We start from the raw sequence: 20,318 nt of genomic DNA, 5'->3' as shown, positions 1-20,318 counted from the left end.
TGCCGCCCTCTAGTCCAGCGGACGCAGCTGTTGCCATGGGAGCTCCGGAAAACAGGCACCAGCCTGAGACCTGAGAGCTCCGACGATGTCGTCCACTGGCCCGCGGCCGAGCCCCGGATTCAGGTCGCTGCCGCCAGAACGCCGCCTCAGCCACCGGAGCACCGTCTCCGCTCCGCACCGGGCCGCCCTCACGGGAGCATCTCAGCCCCGCACCGGGCCGCCCTCACGGGAGCGCCTTCCAGCCGGGACCCAGGCCGCCCTCACGGGAGCTTCTCAGCCCCGCACCGGGCCGCCCACACGGGAGCGCCTTCCAGCCGGGAGCCGGGCCGTCCTCACGGGAGCGTCTCAGCCCCGCGCCGTCCGCCCTCACCGGAGCGCCGAGTTGTGCCGCTGCCCGAACGCCACCGCAGCTCGAAGGCGGCCAGCCTCGCGTTGGTAAGTCCTGGCTGGCTCTACCTCCGGAGCCTCGAGGTCGGTCGCAGGTTGGAGGCCTCAGCTCAGACGGGGGAAGAGAAGGGGGATACGACAAGAAAGTCGCATTCCCCCGAAGGGAGAGACAGAAAGCCCAGTTTCAGCCCCCCCCCCACACACACATAACACAACCTAATAACCAAAAGTTTAACTGAACAAGACAAAAAAAAACAACACAAAAAAAGTAAAAACAGACAGACTGCAGGTGAGCTGCAGCCGTTTCACAGCGCCGCCACTTCCGGAATAGCTACTTCCCCGCAGCCATCAGGCTATTAAACCTGGCTCGGACAAAACCCTGATTATTAATAACCCATTTTCTGTTATTTGCACTTCATCAGTTTATTTATTCATGTGTGTATATATTTATATTATGGTATATGGACACACTGATCTGTTTTGTAGTAAATGCCTACTATGTTCTGTGTGCTGAAGCAAAGCAAGAACTTCATTGTCCTATACAGGGACACATGACAATAAACTCACGAACTTGAACTTGGCTTAGGCTGCATCTGTTGAGGGAATGGACTGATGATATTTTGAGTCAGGCCTGAAGAAAGGTCCCGAGCCAAAATGTATAAGAAGGAACTGCAGATGCTGGAAAATCAAAGGTAGACAAAAGTGCTGGAGAAACTTAGCGGGTACGGCAGCGTCTATGGAGCGAAGGAAATAGGCAACGTTTCGGGCCGAAACCCTTGTCGCTTATCTGTTCCTTCCCAAGTGCTGCCTGACCCTCCAGCATGTTGTGTCTTGCTGAAGGATTGGGTAGGGAAGTGGTTGCGAGGTTGCAGAATCGATATGTGTATGTTGGTGTAAGGTGATGGAACGACATAGTAGTATGGTATACCCGAAAATTGTAGTTAAATGCATTTCTTCTGTCCTGGGGTAAAGATCTCAGCAGAGTTTGTCCAGCTAGAAAACTGACACAGCCCAATCCAATGCAGTATTTTGTTTGTTATTATATCCAGTTTAATAACTCTATGTGTTTCGTATTATAAGTACACTGGGTAAAGTCAGGAACATGTACAGTGGCTGTAAACAGGGCAATAACTAAGCAGCAGGATGTCTCCATTTTACTGATCTGCCAGGAGAGTGTTTAATCATTGATACAGGAGCTAAACTGTCAGGGTTTACTGCTCCTTGGGCACTACCTTGCAACACAGGATCTGATCAGATGAAATCTCCCAGCAACCAACCATCTGCAAAAGCCACATGAAAGAAACAAGTTAAATCAGAGGAAGAGAGGAAGTAGGTTGGACAGGTAAGAGCAAGCACTTTGTGTTATTTTAAGTGCCCCCTGGAATTGGTTTCATCCAGAAACAAGGAATTCATATGTGGGGATCTTTGCATAAGGTTTCCCTGTTCCTAATCATTTTAGTTGCTGTAGATTGTGAATGGAAGATTGGCATGCCCAAGCCTTAATTAGCTGTAATTATGCCTTGTTCAATCAGTTTGCTCAATCATACACAATAAGGACCCTCACTTTCTCAATGGAGGCTATCGTGGCATCTTCATTCTATTTTACAACTAGGACACCAACGTTGAAGCTGGAGCATTGTAATTCCCCTTGATGGTTACAAACAACATTAATTTATCTTTCATACTGATTCTTGCTACAAAACCTTGACCATTTACATTTGATGGTATTAATGAAATGGGAAAATTGCACAATGTGATCTACTACAATGGGTATTTTGTTTTATAATCTTCCTAAAGCTATAATAGACAATAGACAATAGACGCAGGAGTAGACCATTTGGCCCTTCGAGCCAGCACCATCATTCAATGTGATCATGGCTGATCATCCACAATCAGTACCCCGTTCCTGCCTTCTCACCATATCCCTTGACTCCGCTATCTTTAAGAGCCCTATGTAGCTCTCTCTTGAAAGTATCCAGAGAACCGGCCTCCACTGCCTTCTAGTAATCTGCCTTCCTGTTTTTTATACCAAAGTTGATAACCTTACATTTATCCACATTAAACTTCATCTGCCATGCATCTGCCCACTCACCCAACCTGTCCAAATTGCATTTTCAACTGTAAGTTGCTTACATTCATGCCCTTGAGGCAGAACATTTGTTGTCTCATTCCATGGACCTCTGTACAAAAATATAAATTAACCCTTTAGTTAATACTAAAGGATCTAAGTGGGAGATTAGGCTGAGACCCTGTCTTCCCTTCCTGAAGCAAAAAGACATGTTGACCTTATTTTGAAGAAGATTGGAGAAGATATCCTTCGTATCGGCAGTCCTTGTTCCTCACTCAACATTATTGAAAGTAAATCAATAACTGTCTTACAGTTTATGGGAACTTGCACCCCACACATTGCTAGTCAAATTTTCTATATTACACAGTGATTAAACTTCATAAGGTACTTCCCTGACTATAAACTGTACAGCATCATTCAGATAGGCATTGGAAAGCACTATATAAACATGTTTATTCTATCAGCAAATGCACTCTTAGATTTAGGTTAATTATTGTCATGTGTTTTGATGTACAGTGAAAAGCTTTGTTTTGTATGCTATCCAAACAAATCAGATATACTATACATAAATACATTCAAGTCAAACGTGTGTACAATAGATAGAGCAAAGGAGAAGTTACCGGGTTCAGAATATCGTTCTCAGCATTGTCGTGCACCAGTTCCAGTAAAATAGTTCAATGTCCACACTGGGGTAGAGGTGAACTAGACAGTACCCCAGCTTACTGAAGGACGGTTCAGAAGCCTGAAAACAAAGGGGAAGGAGCTATTCCTGAGCCTGGTGGTGTGCGCTGTCAGGCTTCTGCCAGGCTGGAACAGGGAGAAGAAGTAATGACCTGGGTTGAACAAGTGTTTAAGAAGGAACTGCAGATGCTGGAAAATCGAAGGTACACAAAAATGCTGGAGAAACTCAGTGGGTGCAGCAACATCTATGGAGCAAAGGAAATAGGCAACGTTTTGGTCCAAAACCCTTCTCAGACTGATCAAGGGTTTCGGCCCAAAACGTTGCCTATTTCCTTCGCTCCATAGATGCTGCTGCACCCGCTGAGTTTCTCCAGCATTTTTGTGTACCTTGAATTGAACAAGTCTTTGATTATGTTGCCCTGCAATGTTGTAGGTATATTAGTGGAGAGGTAGGCACCAAAATGTTGAAACAAACCTAGTTCCATCGCTCAAGATAAGAGTGAAATGATCATGCTACTCCAGTCTGAAGAATGGTCCTGACCCGAAATGTCACCTATCTCCAAGTTTGCGGATGACACTAAGCTGGGGGGCAGTGTTAGCTGTGAGGAGGATGCTAGGAGACTGCAAGGTGACTTGGATAGGCTGGGTGAGTGGGCAAATGTTTGGCAGATGCAGTATAATGTGGATAAATGTGAGGTTATCCATTTTGGTGGCAAAAACAGGAAAGCAGACTATTATCTAAATGGTGGCCGACTAGGAAAAGGGGAGATGCAGCGAGACCTGGGTGTCATGGTACACCAGTCATTGAAAGTAGGCATGCAGGTGCAGCAGGCAGTGAAGAAAGCGAATGGTATGTTAGCTTTCATAGCAAAAGGATTTGAGTATAGGAGCATGGAGGTTCTACTGCAGTTGTACAGGGTCTTGGTGAGACCACACCTGGAGTATTGCGTACCGTTTTGGTCTCCAAATCTGAGGAAGGACATTATTGCCATAGAGGGAGTGCAGAGAAGGTTCACCAGACTGATTCCTGGGATGTCAGGACTGTCTTATGAAGAAAGACTGGATAGACTTGGTTTATACTCTCTAGAATTTAGGAGATTGAGAGGGGATCTTATAGAAACTTACAAAATTCTTAAGGGGTTGGACAGGCTAGATGCAGGAAGATTGCTCCCGATGTTGGGGAAGTCCAGGACAAGGGGTCACAGCTTAAGGATAAGGGGGAAATCCTTTAAAACCGAGATGAGAAGAACTTTTTTCACACAGAGAGTGGTGAATCTCTGGAACTCTCTGCCACAGAGGGTAGTCGAGGCCAGTTCATTGGCTATATTTAAGAGGGAGTTAGATGTGGCCCTTGTGGCTAAGGGGATCAGAGGGTATGGAGAGAAGGCAGGTACGGGATACTGAGTTGGATGATCAGCCATGATCATATTGAATGGCGGTGCAGGCTCGAAGGGCCGAATGGCCTACTCCTGCACCTAATTTCTATGTTTCTATGTTTCTATCCATTCTCTTCACAGATGCTGTTTGACCCATTGAGTTCCTCCAGCAATTAGCATTTTGTTCAACATTCCAGAATCTGCAGTTTCTTGTATCTCTCTGCTCCTAATATTGTGTAGCCAATGATGTTCGTCGGAAATGTTGCCATAATTAACTGAATTTTTCTGCTGTCTTGCAGGAAAGCTCTTCTGAGGTCATGTGGAAGCTATCTCAAACATCTTTAATAGTCGATGAGGAAAGACGATTCTGATCCAAGGAAGAAAGCTTGTTCAGCTGGTCAATCCCTTTGGGTATGAGCAATAGTACAAAACTCAGTAAGGGAATTACATTGCGTTGCCAAAGGAAATAGAAATGTCATGAGTGGACAATCAAAAATCTCTTTAACTGAGCTCGTAGGAACAAAGAAATCCAGCAGATCCTGTTGATGAGATTCTGGCTGAGCTGAAAATCCTGTAGCAAACTGTACCCTTAGAAAGAGTGGAAAATAAATATTAAATTATTAAAGAAGCTGAGATTTCAACACTGTAGAGTGAAATGAGTAGCAGTTGTTTTGATTGCTGTTAAATCCATGTTTAAGTATATCAAATGTTTATGATCATGGGTATAATGCATTCTGATATGTCAGATTAAAAAAAACCTACCATTCTAAATTAATTTAGCTTCTTACATCTGACACTGAAAGGCAAATCAAAGAACCTACTTGTTCACAAAGAAATACAATTAGCTTTCAGATTCCTACTCTTCCAATGCACGAAAAATAATATTCAGCATTTCTTCATTCTGGTAACACAAGTACTTGGCTCTGTTCCTCACTTTGCTAGATCCTAGTGAAATAGTAATTAATTTTGAAAGTAGGATTTTTAAATCATTGCTGTTTCAAATAGTAATTAAGCTCGGGGTTTGGTGTTTCCTTCTTAAAGGTTATAATTTAAATAGTTTTTTTAGAAAATAATTTCTGCTTAAAAAAATGTTAAACAAAGAATTTTATTGAAGGCCAGCTGCTAATCTTATGAACGTGTCAGAAAGGACATGTCTGCTCAGGAAGAAGGAGGTTTTGAGAGTCTACTTACTCATTCAGAGCTGCTCCTACCTTCTTAAAACAAAAACGCTCTCTGTGATATCAGAAACCTTACACACACACTGTGAATGGGAATGACTTTATTCTCCAGGCAGTACTCGGGTACTGTGCCTCGGGAGCAGTGTGGTTTTGAAATTGGCCTCAGTCATGATAATTTCAGCTTAGCCATGACTTATGTAGAAGGAAACTATAAAACGACTAAATGTGTAGGAAGGAACTGCAGAAGCTGGTTAATGCCAGAGATAGACACGAACTGCTGGAGTAACTCAACTGGTCAGGCAGCATCTCTGGAGAAAAAGAATAGGTGACCTTCCGAGTTGGAACCCTTCAGTCATCAGTCTGAAGAAGGGTTTCGGCCTGAAACGTTGCCTATTTCCTTCACTTCATAGATGCTGCTGCACCCGCTGAGTTTCTCCAGCACTTTTGTCTACCTTGGAACCCTTCTTCAGACCCAAAATAAGAAGATCCAGCACTGTTTGTGATACATAAACTGTTATTTTGATGTGTGTGTTTGTGTGCAAGTGTCTACAAAATCATGTTCAGCTTTATTCACCAACTTTTTGTTTTAACCAATGTTTATGGATATTAATGGCTACTTAGGATAAGTCCTGGAATCTACACATCGCACAATATGCCACTGAGTATCCAAGGCCCATTGAAAAATTTTGGAAAATAGAAATATATAAATGCAAAACTGTATTTAAAATACATCACATTTAGAGTTTAATTAGTTAGTGCTTGTAATTACCTTGCAAGCTAAAACAGGCACATATGTACAACTGATAATCAGAAAGTAGATTGCTCTAATCACTAGTTGATTCTTGAACTCTGTGTTTAGTTTACGTATAGACTTAATCTGGGTAAATTAACCTGTAATTTGATGAAATTCTGCGTGTAAGCACTGGCTCAGTATTTCTTGCTTTGTGAACGGCACTTTATGCCCCATTGCCTTAATCTTCTTTCCCCCTTCAAACATTGACTACCTTCCAACAAGATGACTGAATCTTTCACTGTTCTTCCAACTTCTCACACTTCTCGTACCACTTTCCCTCCAAGACCCAGACTGGTGTTCCCTTGTTTTTGTCTTCCATGCCACCAGCCTTGCCATTCAGATCTTTGCTTTTCCACCATTTCCACTATTTGCATAACAATGTCAATACCAAACACTTCTTTCCTTCCTCCCTTCCCTCTCAACTTTATAAAGGGGCTGTTTCTAACGCAGCGCCCAGGTCTACTCTTCCAAAATGCATTCACCTTCCCATTGCAGCTACCCATACATGTGCAAGAGAGGTGATACCTGCATTTTTATTTCTTTACATTTCATCAATTTTTTTGGTAAAAAAAGTAAACTTGTTTCAAGTTTAAAGGATAACTAATACATCATTGTACGGAATTGTCGATCCAAAGAAATATATGCATACAAGCAAATATCAAATAAAAATGTTATTGTAATAATCCAAGATGTACTCAAGCCTCTGTGGCACCCAGCGGTCAGGGAAAATGGCTCAGATGCCCTTGGACACCAAGTGCTTCCTCTCCAGAGACTTCTGGATGTAAGCCCAGAAGAGAGGCAGGCAGTCAGCCCAGGCAGGTTCATCATGGCTTCCCATTTACCATGTCACATGAATGGCCAGTTTGGCCAGGCCCAGCAGCAAACTGACCAGGAAATCCCCCAACTAATTGACCCCCTATTTGCACCAGATGCCGGCTAAAAGCGATTTGTGCACACTTCCTTCAACTTTGTAAAGAGTATTTGCTACCTGTGAAGCAGGCTCCTGTAAGTTGAGAAGACAGGCACATATTGTGGGAACACCTTTTGTACTGCTGCATCCATCTTCTATCTCTCCTCCATCTATACTATTACTAAAACTCTCCTCTTGTCCTCTTTCGGTTCCCAACGTTTTGAAATTTGCGTAAAAACAGTACCCTATATCGCTTGGAATTTTTCGCCACCATACTCAGCGTTCTCTTCTGCTCCAAGCGCACCAGGTTTTGTTCCGATCGGTGAAATATTACAAAAGTTATTGGTATGTTATTCGCCGGGACAGCGATGTCCCTTCCGGCACCCGCTGTCAATCACCGGCACCGAGAATAAAGCTGATGGAGCGGAGTGTGGAATGTGTTTCGCGGGCGGGGGCTGTGTGTGTTCGCGGGCGGGCGGGGGCTGTCTGTGTTCGCGGGCGGGGGCTGTGTGTGTTCGCGGGCGGGCGGGGGCTGTCTGTGTTCGCGGGCGGTGGGCTGGGGTGTTCGCGGCGGGGGCTGTGTGTGTTCGCGGGCGGGCGGGGGCTGGGTGTGTTCGCGGGCGGGCGGGGGCTGGGTGTGTTCGCGGGCGGGGGCTGTGTGTGTTCGCGGGCGGGGGCTGGGTGTGTTCGTGGGCGGGGGCTGGGTGTGTTCGCGGGCGGGGGCTGGGTGTGTTCGCGGGCGGGGGCTGGGTGTGTTCGCGGGCGGGGGCTGGGTGTGTTCGCGGGCGGGGGCTGGGTGTGTTCGCGGGCGGGGGCTGGGTGTGTTCGCGGGCGGGGGCTGTGTGTGTTCGCGGGCGGGGGCTGTGTGTGTTCGCGGGCGGGCGGGGGCTGTGTGTGTTCGCGGGCGGGCGGGGGCTGTGTGTGTTCGCGGGCGGGGGCTGTGTGTGTTCGCGGGCGGGCGGGGCTGTCTGTGTTCGCGGGCGGGGGCTGGGTGTGTTCGCGGGCGGGCGGGGGCTGTGGTGTTCGCGGGCGGGCGGGGCTGGGTGTGTTCGCGGGCGGGGGCTGTCTGTGTTCGCGGGCGGGGGCTGGGTGTGTTCGCGGGCGGGGGCTGGGTGTGTTTGCGGTCGGGGGCTGGGTGTGTTCGCGGACGGGGCTGTGTGTGTTCGCGGGCGGGGGCTGTGTGTGTTCGCGGGCGGCGGGGGGCTGGGTGTGTTCGCGGCGGGGGCTGGGTGTGTTCGCGGGCCTGGGGCTGGGTGTGTTCGCGGGCGGGGGCTGGTGTGTTTCGCGGGCGGGGGTCTGGTGTTTTCGCGGGCGGGGCTGTCTGGTTTCGCGGCGGGGCTGGGTTTGTTCGCGGGCGGGGGCTGGGTGTGTTTGCGGGCGGGGCTGGGTGTGTTCGCGGACGGGGGCTGTGTGTGTTCGCGGCGGGGGCTGTGTGTGTTCGCGGGCGGGGGCTGGGTGTGTTCGCGGGCGGGGGCTGGGTGTGTTCGCGTGCGGGGGCTGGGTGTTTCGCGGGCGGGGGCTGGGTGTGTTCGCGGGCCGGGGGGCTGGTGTGTTGTCGCGGCGGGGCTGGGTGTGTTCGCGGCGGGGGCTGGGTGTGTTCGCAGGCCGGGGGCTGGGTTGTTTGCGGGCGGGGGCTGGGTGTTTTCGCGGGCGGGGGCTGGGTGTGTTTCGCGGCGGGGGGCTGGGTGTGTTAGCGGGCGGGGGCTGGTGTGTTAGCGGGCGGGGGCTGGGTGGTGTTCGCGGGCGGGGGCTGGGTGTGTTCGCGGGCGGGGGCTGGGTGTGTTTGCGGGCGGGGGCTGGGTGTGTTCGCGGGCGGGGGCTGGGTGTGTTTGCGGGCGGGGGCTGGGTGTGTTCGCGGACGGGGGCTGGGTGTGTTCGCGGACGGGGGCTGGAGGCAGGAGCCGCTGAGTGAGTCTGGAGCCGGGTCCTGGAGTTGTTGAGTGCAGTCGGAGCCGGGGCCAGAAACGGGTGAGCCCACACTCCCCCCTCCCACAACCCCCCTCCCACACTCCCCCCTCCCACAATCCCCCCTCCCCTACTCCCCTCTCCCCAACAACCCCCCCTCCCCTACTCCCCTCTCCCCAACAACCCCCCCTCCCCTCTCCCCACGAAACCCCCCTCCCCTACACCCCTCCTTCCCATACACCCCATCTCCCCTCCCCTACATCTCCCTCTCCTACACCCCCCTCCCCACCAACCCCCTCCTCCAGAGCCCCCATCCTCTAAAGCCCCCTCCCCTACCCCCACACTCCCCTACACCCCCCCTTCTCCTACACCCCCCTTCCCGTACACCCAACTCCCCACACCTCACCACTCCCCGCACCCCCCCCACTCCCCACACACTCCCCCTCCCCACATCCCCACACCCCACCTCCCTCCCTCCCCCACACCCCTCCCTGTCACTTCTTATTTAATCCTCTGTCCTTGTACCCCTCTGAATTCTCTGTCTTTGACTTCCAGCACTGTTCAATGAAGTTCAATAGAAGTTCAAGGAACAACACTACATCTTTCAACCAGGCACATTTCAGATGCAATATTCAGAAAATTCAAATTATAGCCAATTTCTTTCGGCTTCAAGTGCTGGTAATGATTTTACTGAGCTTTTAATCACTTCCTCCTGTGACCTTGTCACATATTTTCCTTTGTCATCCTTGCTCCCTCCCACCTCTCCATATCCTTGTACTTTCTGCTCCTTTTCAGAATGTTTCTGTTCTGACAAATGTTTACAATTAACTCTTTCCAGGCAGAAAGATTTCCCCCAAATCTGTCCTACTTACAATTCTAATGTTCTGCAGGGTGTTTTACTTGTGAAGAAATGATGCCGTCAATTTTAGTCTCCCTGTTACAGAAAGGACTAGACTAAGTGGGACCCGTTGGGTCCCATTTTCACATGGGAGGGCTGGTCCCCCAACGCAATATTCCACCTCTCCACCAATTCCAATATTGGTGGCCAGTGGGTGGGGAGCTTTCTAGAGCGTTAGTATGGGTGTTGTGGGCCAAAGGGACTGGTTTCCATGGGGCTCGTATGGACATTGTGGGTCGAATGGATTCTTGGCCTGGCAGTTCAGTCACTCAGGCCTGGCAGCTCAGTCACTCAGGCCTGGTGGGTTGGCAGCTCAGTCACTCAGGGCTGGTGGGCTGGCAGCTCCGAAACTGCCAGAAATTCTGCCCAAAACAGGTGAGAGGCTTTGTGAGAGAGAAGGGTTTGAGGGTAGAGAAACAATTTTAGACATTTGTCATCTTTTCCTACAGATCACGGCAATGAAGGAGGAAAATATAACCTGGAATGGATCTCACAGTGAGCCAATGAAGGGAGGGAGAAAAATACAGGAGTGAGGTTTAATACTTACAGGAGGAATACGTACTGGTGCACTGAAGGGTCTCCTCCTGGGCTAGCACAGGCCTGATGGGCCAAAAGTACTCTTTTTAATTAAAAAACAGTGAAATCAGTACAGGCCTTTTGGGCCAAAATGCTCCTCCTGGGCTAATATGGGCATTTTGGGCAAAAGGGACTGGTTTCTGGGCAAAGGGGCCGTGGGCCGATAGTAGTGGTTTCAGGTTGGCCAAAGGTGTGCTGGCAGTTGACTCACGGCTGGTGGGCGCACACACACACACACACACACACACACACACACACACACACACGCACACGCACACGCACACGCACACGCACACGCACGCGCACGCGCACGCGCACGCGCACACGCACACGCACACGCGCGCGCGCGCGCACACGCACACGCACACGCACACGCACACACTCACACTCACACTCACACTCACACTCACACACACACACACACTCTCCATCTCACACACCCAATCCATCACACACACACTCACAGCCACACACACAGACACCCTCTATCACACACACACATCATCACACAGCCACACACACAGCCACACACACACACATACACCCTCCATCTCACACTCACACACAATCCATCAAACTCGCAGCCACATACAGACACACTCCATCTCACACACTCACACCCACCCTCCATCTCACACACACTGACTCACACACACTCACTCACACACACACTCAACATATCTACGACAGTAAAACTGTCTTGAATCTACTCATGTGGCTGAGCGCGCGCGGCCTCTCCACTGAGCGGGACTTCCGGAGTGAGCGGGACTTTTGGATCAAGCAGAGCCAACAATCTAATCCATTGCATTTCAAGTCAAGCACAGTGAGTGCAGGGCCAACAATCCAATCCATTCCATTTCAATTCAATTCAATTCAAGTCAAGTCAAGTCAAGTCAAGCACAGTGAGTGCGGGGGCAACAATCACATCCATTCCATTTCATTCCATTCCAATTCAAGCCAAGTCAAGCACAGTGAGTGCAGGGACAACAATACAATCTATTTCCTTTCATTTCAGGTCACGCAAAGCATAAGCAAAGCACATGGCAGGCACGGCAGGCAGTGCCAACAATACAATGCATTTCCTGTCATTTCAGGTCAAGCACAGTTCAATTTACTCTTGGGGCAGGCAGATCTCTGTTTACATAGAATCACAGTTGTGGCCTCTCACTCACGATATTCCAGAGTGACTGACTCACTTCCGGCATCCAGGGCTTTATACTCCTGGCCCCACCAGAAGGGGCGTTACCTTCATCATGGTGATTGACAGGCAGGAGGACCAATCAGCTGATCTCAAGATTATTTAAATATTCATAACTTTTTTATTTTTCAGCGATCGGAAAAATCCTTCGGGCTGCTGCAGCAGAGGACTGTGTGTAAAATTGCCAAAAGTCATAGTGATATACAATAGCATTTTTTCTCAAATCATTTAACAACGTAGACAGGAAGTGGTCAAGATGAGACTTTTAGTATAATAATAGATGTGGAGGTTTTGGAGATGGTGCAGAAGAGGTTTACCAGAATGTTGCCTGGATTAGAGGGTATTAGCTATAAGGAGAGTTTGGATAAACTTTGAATATTTCCTCTGGAACATCGGAGGCTGTGGGGGAATCCGGTAAAAGTACATAAAATTATGGGGTAAACAATCAAAATTTTCGAATTAAAGATTTTAGGGCGTAGCTTGAAGGTGAGAGGGGCAATGTTTAAAGGAGATGAGCAGGAAAAGTTTTCTTTTTACATAGAAGAATGATGGGTGCCTGGGATGCACTGCCAGGGGTGGTAGTGGAGGCAGATAAGATTTATGATTTGAGATTTAAGGCATTTAAAAGGCCTTTAGATAGGCATGGGGATAAGGAAGGATATGGATCATGTTCCTGTTCAGCTTGGACAGTGTGGGCCAACGATCCTGCTCCAGTGCTGTACTGTTCCATGTCCTATGTTCGATGTTCTATGTGCTATGTTCTAGCATTGCTTTGTGATCACAGCTGTCGATAGCATCAATTTGCCTTTGTCAGGGAGGTGGGGATAAGGAGGTCATTTTCATGCTTCATGTAAATGGAGGAAAATCAGTTCAGGACATGACAGTACTAGCTAGAGCCAAGACACCCTCTACATAGACAGTGGCCTGAGTTTAGTTGCAGCATTTAATTTTGAATCCAGATCTCAGCAACATCACGGACCTGCATTTCACAGCTTTTACATATCCTTTTGTCTTTTTTAAATATCTCATCGCTCAATAAACAAAAATGGAGTGATCATTGTGACACTGGCCTAACCCCTATGGTCCCATCAATCCTTCTCCCATCCTCATGCAACTTAAAACTGACTTGTTTTCCCAATTCTAATGAAGATCTAAACCTGAAACGTTATCTGTTTCTCTTTGTACAACTGCTGCCTGACTTGAGAGTTTCTGGCATTTTCTGGTTGCATTTCAGATTTCAGTCATGCATAGTTTTGTTTTATTTTTAATTCGTGCAGGGTGGACTCTGCTAACCACACTCATTGTTCAACTAAGCTAGTGTTGCTCATTGGCCCTGTCTACAGTCCAAGATGGCATTGGAGCCAGATAGCAAAGCTTAAAGGGCGTGTCCCACTTGGGTGTCATTTGCGCGTCACGCAGGTGGCGTGCAAGGATTTTGAGCTCCCAAAATCCTGGGGTGTCGCGCGCTACTGTGCGTCACTGCATATGCCACCACACTGCACCACGCGCCATGCACGTCATGCGTCTGTCACGGCGCGCCAACCAATTTTTATATGTTGCGTAAATGACACGCAAATGACGCCCAAGTGGGACACGCCCTTCACACATTGCCAGATGATGTAACAGAGGCATGTCGCCAGATCAGACAAGCCTCAACCCATGAAGTTCCTGTGAGATATTTTGTCTCCAAAGTCATATCCCAGACTGAGCTGTCAAGATTTTGAATGCTTCTCAATGTCTCCGACATATAAAGAATTTTATAATTATAATTTAAATAAGCATTTAAAATATGTTACAAACTCACTAAAAAATAATACCCAATATCCTTTAATATACTGTACCTTTCAATAACTAAAAAAAATTACAAACAAAAATATCATATTTACCTTTTTTTCCTCTCATTCGTAAAAAAGCTCCATTCAAATGTACAGGAACAGAAGAGACTGTAGTTGCTGGTATTTGGAGCAACAAACAATCTGGTGGAGGAATTCAGCGTGTTGAGCAGCATCTGAGGAGGGAAATGGGAAGTTGGTGTTTCAGGACCCTTCTTCATCAAATGAAGAGGCTTGTGGATTTGTACCAGGATGAAAGTGACAGAGGATTTTGGTTTAATTTAGTTTAGAGATACAGCACAGAAACAGGCCTTTTGGCCAACCGAGACCTCACCCACCAGTGATCACCACACACCAGAGACAATTTACAATTTTTCCAAGCCATTTAGCCTTTAAACCTGTACACCTTGGAGCGTGGAATGAAACCGGAGCTGCTGGAGAAAACCCACAAAGTTCTCGGGGAGAACGTACAAACTCTGTAAAAGCAGCACAAGATCTGGCAGGACTTTTCCAGAAGTTAGTTCTGGGAAAATCTCAACTAGATCCTGCTCCAGCAATTGACTCCATGCAGATTTTAGGATGGGCACAACGGGGAAATCCCTGACATCGGACTGCAGGTTTTGTATTCTCCTAGCATGGCTGAAGTTGGGAGGAGGAGGGCTTCAGGCAGTGGCCGGGTGGGGCTTTCTGCAGGGCTAGTATCGGTGTTGTGGGTCATAGGGCCAGGTTTCCAGAGGGCTAGTAGAACATTGTGGGCCAAAGGGACTTTTCTTGGGCTAGTACAGGTATTGTGGTCCCGAGGAACTGGTTTCCAGAGGGCTACTAGGATATTGTGGGCTGAATAGACTTTTCTTTGGCTAGTAGGGGTGTTGCGGGCCAAATGGACTGCAGCTGGGGATGGGACGGCTTCAGGTGGGGGCCAATGGGGAACGTCTTCAGGCACGGGCCGGCTTTAGTTGGGGCAGCGGGAGCGTCCTGCAGCTGGGAGGCAGGGACGGCTTCAGGCGGGGGCTGCCGGGGGCCGCTGCTGTGGCCTGCGTCGCCTATTGCTGCCACTGCCTTGACCCACCGCAGCCTACCCCTGCTGTGGCCTGTCGTTGTCGTGGCCTACTGCTGTCGTGGCCTGCCTCTTCTGTAGCCTACCACTGCCACAGCCTACCCCTGCCATGACTGCCACTGTAATGGCCTATCGCTGTTGTGGGCTAATGCTGCCGCTACCCACCAGCTTCAGGCGGGGACCGCTGGGGGTGGGAAAGCGTCCTGCAGTTGGGGATGGGATGGCTTCGGGGGGGGGGGGGGGGGTGTCCTGCAGCTGTCATGGACACAGCTGCCATGGCCTACCCCTGCCTCTGTCTACCACAACCCTGGCCTCTGTCGTTGGCATGGTCTACTGCTGCCGCTGGCCACTGTGTGGAGGGGTGGGTGTGTGGGGTGGGTGGGTGTGTGGAGAGGTGGGTGTGTGGAGGGGTGGGTGTGTGGGGTGGGAGGGTTATGGGGGAGTGGGAGCGTGTGGGCGGGGGTGGTGTGGGAAAGATTGAGAAGATTGACGGGGATCTTATAGAAACTTACAAAATTCTTAAGGGGTTGGACAGGCTAGATGCAGGAAGATTATTCCCGATGTTGGGGAAGTCCAGAACTAGGGGTCACAGTTTAAGGATAAGGGGGAAATCTTTTAGGACCGAGATGAGAAAATCATTTTTCACACAGAGAGTGGTGAATCTGTGGAATTCTCTGCTACAGAAGGTAGTTGAGGCCAGTTCATTGGCTATATTGAAGAGGGAGTTAGATGTGGCCCTTGTGGCTAAAGGGATCAGGGGGTATGGAGAGAAGGCAGGTACAGGATACTGAGTTGGATGATCAGCCATGATCATATTGAATGGCGGTGCAGGCTCGAAGGGCCGAATGGCCTACTCCTGCACCTATTTTCTATGTTTCTATGTTTCTATGAAGGTGGGGTGGGAGAGGTGTGTGGGGGAGGAGGGTGTGGGGAGAGGGGGGTGTGGGGTGTGCTGGTGGGAGATGTGGGGGTGTGGGGGTGTGGGAGGGGATGTGGGACAGGAGGGGGGGCTGGGAGGGGGGTGTGTGGGCTCAGTGGCTCCCAGCCCCGGCTCCGGACTCACTCAACGGCACCCGGCCCCGGCTCTGGCCATGCTCAGCGGCCCCCTGTCCCGGATCCTGCAGCACTTTGTGGCCCCCTGTCCCGGCTGCACTCAGTGGCTCCCGGCTCGTCGTGGTGATGGTGGTCGCTGTCTCTGCCGCTGCCCGCGGAACACAGTTACCACACATGGAAAACAGCCCCCACCCACAGAACACAACTCACTCCTGTGGAACACATCTCCGCTTACTCCACTCCTTCAGCTTTATTCTGTGTGTGTGTGTGTGTGTGTGTGTGTGTGTGTGTGTGTGTGTGTGTGTGTGTGTGTGTGTGTGTGTGTGTGTGTGTGTGTGTGTGTGTGTGTGTGTGTGTGTGTGTGTGTGTCTCTTTCTCATTCACCATCTCTGCGTGCGTGTGTCTGTGTCTATTTGGCTGTTCATGGAGTGTGTTGGATCGGTGAGTGAGTTGGTGATCAGAGGTGAGAATGGATATCCAGCTGTTCTGCAACGATTGAAGCAAGAGACATTGATGGGGAGAGGCGATGGTTATGAAGCTGCTACCGGGCACAGCAATATGCTGGCTGATTATTTGCATTGCATCACACATTGTGATTATGGCCTTTCCGCCAGTTGCTGGCTGATGACTGCAGAGTGTATCATCACCACCACCCACTCCTCCAGCTGAGTCGGCCGCTGATTCCGGAGGGGGCCAGTATCATGTTATGCTTGGCGCAATTCCTGGACGTCTTCTCCTGCAGGACAGAGGGAAGAGTTCTAATGCCTCTCAAAGTGTTTTGAAGTGGTCTGCTACCATAGTTGTGTGTGTGTATGTGTGTTTATGTGTGTTTGTGTGTTTATGTGTTTATGTGTGTCAATGTCAGTGATGGATCATAGCACCATATTTGAACAGCAAAGGTACATCACTGAATTTTTTGTCGCACTTGGGCCAGGTATCCTGCGAGTAACTCACGTGGTGACTTGAGCCCAACATTTTAGGGAGACTGACAGTGGTGGCTGTGGAATAGTAACACTGGATGGTGTCGAGGGCTTACAGAACAAAAGGGAGAAAACTGGCAGGGGGGGGGGGGGGGGGGGGGGGGGGGGGGGGGGGGGGGGAATGTGTAGTAAACTGGAAATCCAGGATATGTGTGAACTTTTAATTTGCTCACTCTAAATAATTTTGCTTTCTCTTGGCTCCTCGGAAGCCTCCTCTCTCTCTCCCCTTCTCTCTCCTTCCCGGCACTGTACTAGAGCTTTCATAGAAACATAGAAACATAGAAAATAGGTGCAGGAGTAGGCCATTTGGCCCTTCGAGCCTGCACCGCCATTCAATATGATCATGGCTGATCATCCAACTAAGTATCCTGTACCTGCCTTCTCTCCATACCCCCTGATCCCTTTATCCACAAGGGCCACATCTAACTCCCTCTTAAATATAGCCAATGAACTAGCCTCAACTACCTTCTGTGGGAGAGAATTCCACAGATTCACCACTCTCTGTGTGAAAAATGTTTTTCTCATATCCTTAAACTGTGACCCCGTGTTCTGGACTTCCCCAACATCGGGAACAATCTTCCTGCATGGATGTGGATCCGTCTATGGTACGGACCGTCTCGGGTCGGAACTATCTCAGGTCGGATCCCTCTCCCCCTCCTCCTCCTCTCCCCCTCCTCCTCCTCTCCCCCTCTTCCTCCTCTCCCCCTCTTCCTCCTCTCCCCCTCCTCCTCCTCTCCCCCTCCTCCTCCTCTCCCCCTCCTCTCCCCACCTCCTCTCCCATCGCCTCCCCTCCCCCGGCCACTCTCCCCTCCCCCCCCTCTCCCCTCTCTCTCCCCCTCTCTAACCCCCTCTCTAACCTCACTCCCCTCCATCTCCCCCTCTCACCCCCTCTCCCTCTTCTCTTTCCCCCTCTCTCTCCCCCTCTCTCTCTCCCCCCTCTCGACCCCAACTCTCTCTCTCCCCCCTCTCTCTCTCTCTCCCCCTCTTTCCCCTCCACTCTGCTTGAAATGCTATGAAATTGAATGTGGTGGCCTGCACTCTGCTTGAAATGCTATGAAATTTAAATTGAATGTGGTGGCCTGCACTCTGCTTGAAATCTGAAGAAAGACATTCTTGCCATAGAGGGAGTACAGAGAAGGTTCACCAGACTGATTACTGGGATGTCAGGACTTTCATATGAAGAAAGACTGGATAGCATCGGCTTGTACTCGCAGTTTAAGGATAAGGGGGAAGTCTTTTAGGACCGAGATAAGAAAAACATTTTTCACACAGAGAGTGGTGAATCTCTGGAATTCTCTGCCACAGAAGGTAGTTGAGGCCAGTTCATTGGCTATATTTAAGAGGGAGTTAGATGTGGCTAAAGGGATCAGGGGGTATGGAGAGAAGGCAGGTACAGGATACTGAGTTGGATGATCAGCATGATCATATTGAATGGCGGTGCAGGCTCGAAGGGCCGAAAGGCCTACTCCTGCACCTATTTTGTATATTTCTATGAATTGAAATTGAATGTGGTGGCCTGCACTCTGCTTGAAATGGAATTTCAAGGAATAGCCATGAGTGAACTGCCAGTCCACCAGCCCTGAGTGACTGAGCTGCCAGCCCACCAGCCCTGAGTGACTGAGCTGCCAGCCCAAGAATCCATTCGGCCCACAATGTCCATACTAGCCCTCTGGAAATGCAGCTTACAAGGGGGAAAGAGATGGACACATGTAAAGGAAAAGCCTACAAGGCAACGGAGTAATTACATTTGTAGAAAGGAACTGCAGATGCAGATGCAAACTGAAGATTGACACAAAATGCTGGAGTAAGTCAGGCAGCATCTCTGAAGAGAAGGAATGGGTGACGTTTTGAGTCGTCCCTTCTTCAGACTTCAGACTAATTAAATAGTTTTAAAATGGACGTGAAATACAGTGGTTCATTGTATATTTTGCAACATATTGACAAAGATGGGTTAAGAAATATTACTCAAACCATTGGAAGAATCAAATTGAAACTTTAGATTTTTCTTCCTCGAAAGAAGCGAGCAACATTAAATACACAATATGCTGCCAGAGGCAAACTCCTGATGATCCACCATACTATCCTGTCAGGAGAAGCAATCTGGTTGTAATACTCAGAGCAGGCTAATGAATGTCTGTCCAGCTGTTGCCTTTGGCAGCTCTAAGATTTGAATATTCACAAAAAACAAAGAGTGGGGCCTGATAACTGCAAGCCAATTTGCAAAAAATCCCCTGAGATAACCAAGCAAACACAGAACCTTTCCCTGCAGCTCTTGCACACACCCTACAAGCTTTCGCCATACTTCCTGCAATCTAACCCATAATGAAGTCCATCCCTTCAAACGAAGCAGACATTTTCAGAGGAATAAAATGCAAAAGTGGAGAAATTATGTTAGCTATAAATAGAACTTAATTTGACCACAGATGGACACAAGAGAAGGGTCTGAAGAAGGGTCTTGATTCGAAACGTCACCTATTCCTTTTCAGCAGAGATGCTGCCTGTCCTGCTGTGTTACTCCAGCTTTTTGTGTCTGTCTTCAGTGTAAACCAACATATAACCATATAACCATATAACAATTACAGCACGGAAACAGGCCATCTCGGCCCTTCTAGTCCGTGCCGAACACGTATTCTCCCCTAGTCCCATCTACCTGCACTCAGACCATAACCCTCCATTCCTTTCCCGTCCATATAACTATCCAATTTATTTTTAAATGATAAAATCGAACCTGTCTCCACCACTTCCACTGGAAGCTCATTCCACACAGCTACCACTCTCTGAGTAAAGAAGTTCCCCCTCATGTTACCCCTAAACTTCTGTCCCTTAATTCTCGTCATGTCCTCTTGTTTGAATCTTCCCTACTCTCAGTGGGAAAAGCTTATCCACGTCAACTCTGTCTATCCCTCTCATCTTTTTAAAGACCTCTATCAAGTGTAGTTCAACATCTGTAGTTCTTTCCTCCACATTAATTGGACCACACGAGTATTGTGGTGCAGATGGCATTAAGGTAATAGTGACATTTCAATGGAAGATACAATCAATACGGGAAGAATGCAGCATGGAGAAAGCCTGCAAGAATCCTTAAAAATATGAAGGTTTTGTTAGGATGGATGAAGAAAATCTGTTTACACCTATTAGTTAATGATGAGAGGACTGTCAAAAACTTACCAGTTAAATCAGCTATTGGTTCTATTACTGTCTGATAGATACAGAGCCCAGATTCAATCCTGACCTCCAAAGTTGGATGAATGGTGTTTGCATCTTTTTTATCTGACTGCATGGTGCTCTGCTTTCCTCCCAGATCCTCAAACACATGCCAATTGGTAGGTTAATAGGCCATGGTAAATTATCAATAGTGCAGGTGAGGGGAAGAATGAATGTGAAATTAGTGAGAATGTGTATTGGTGCTTAATGTTCCACATGGAA

General features: G+C 48.8%; 1 protein-coding gene across 1 annotated transcript; it reads right to left on the bottom strand.

The window, feature by feature from the left end:
- Positions 1-1,598: 1,598 nt before the first annotated feature.
- On the bottom strand, positions 1,599-11,977 carry LOC116971768 (extensin-like). The gene is made up of 3 exons (XM_033018873.1): positions 11,969-11,977; positions 8,516-9,097; positions 1,599-1,667 (listed from the first exon to the last, which is right to left on the bottom strand). Exons 1-3 carry the CDS (start codon positions 11,975-11,977, stop codon positions 1,599-1,601), a joined length of 660 nt encoding a protein of 219 aa, XP_032874764.1.
- Positions 11,978-20,318: the final 8,341 nt, after the last annotated feature.

Source organism: Amblyraja radiata, chromosome 4 (genome assembly GCF_010909765.2).
Source record: "Amblyraja radiata isolate CabotCenter1 chromosome 4, sAmbRad1.1.pri, whole genome shotgun sequence".
In the NCBI taxonomy this organism is placed as follows: Eukaryota; Metazoa; Chordata; class Chondrichthyes; order Rajiformes; family Rajidae; genus Amblyraja; species Amblyraja radiata.
This window is presented reverse-complemented; position numbering and strand designations above follow the sequence as displayed.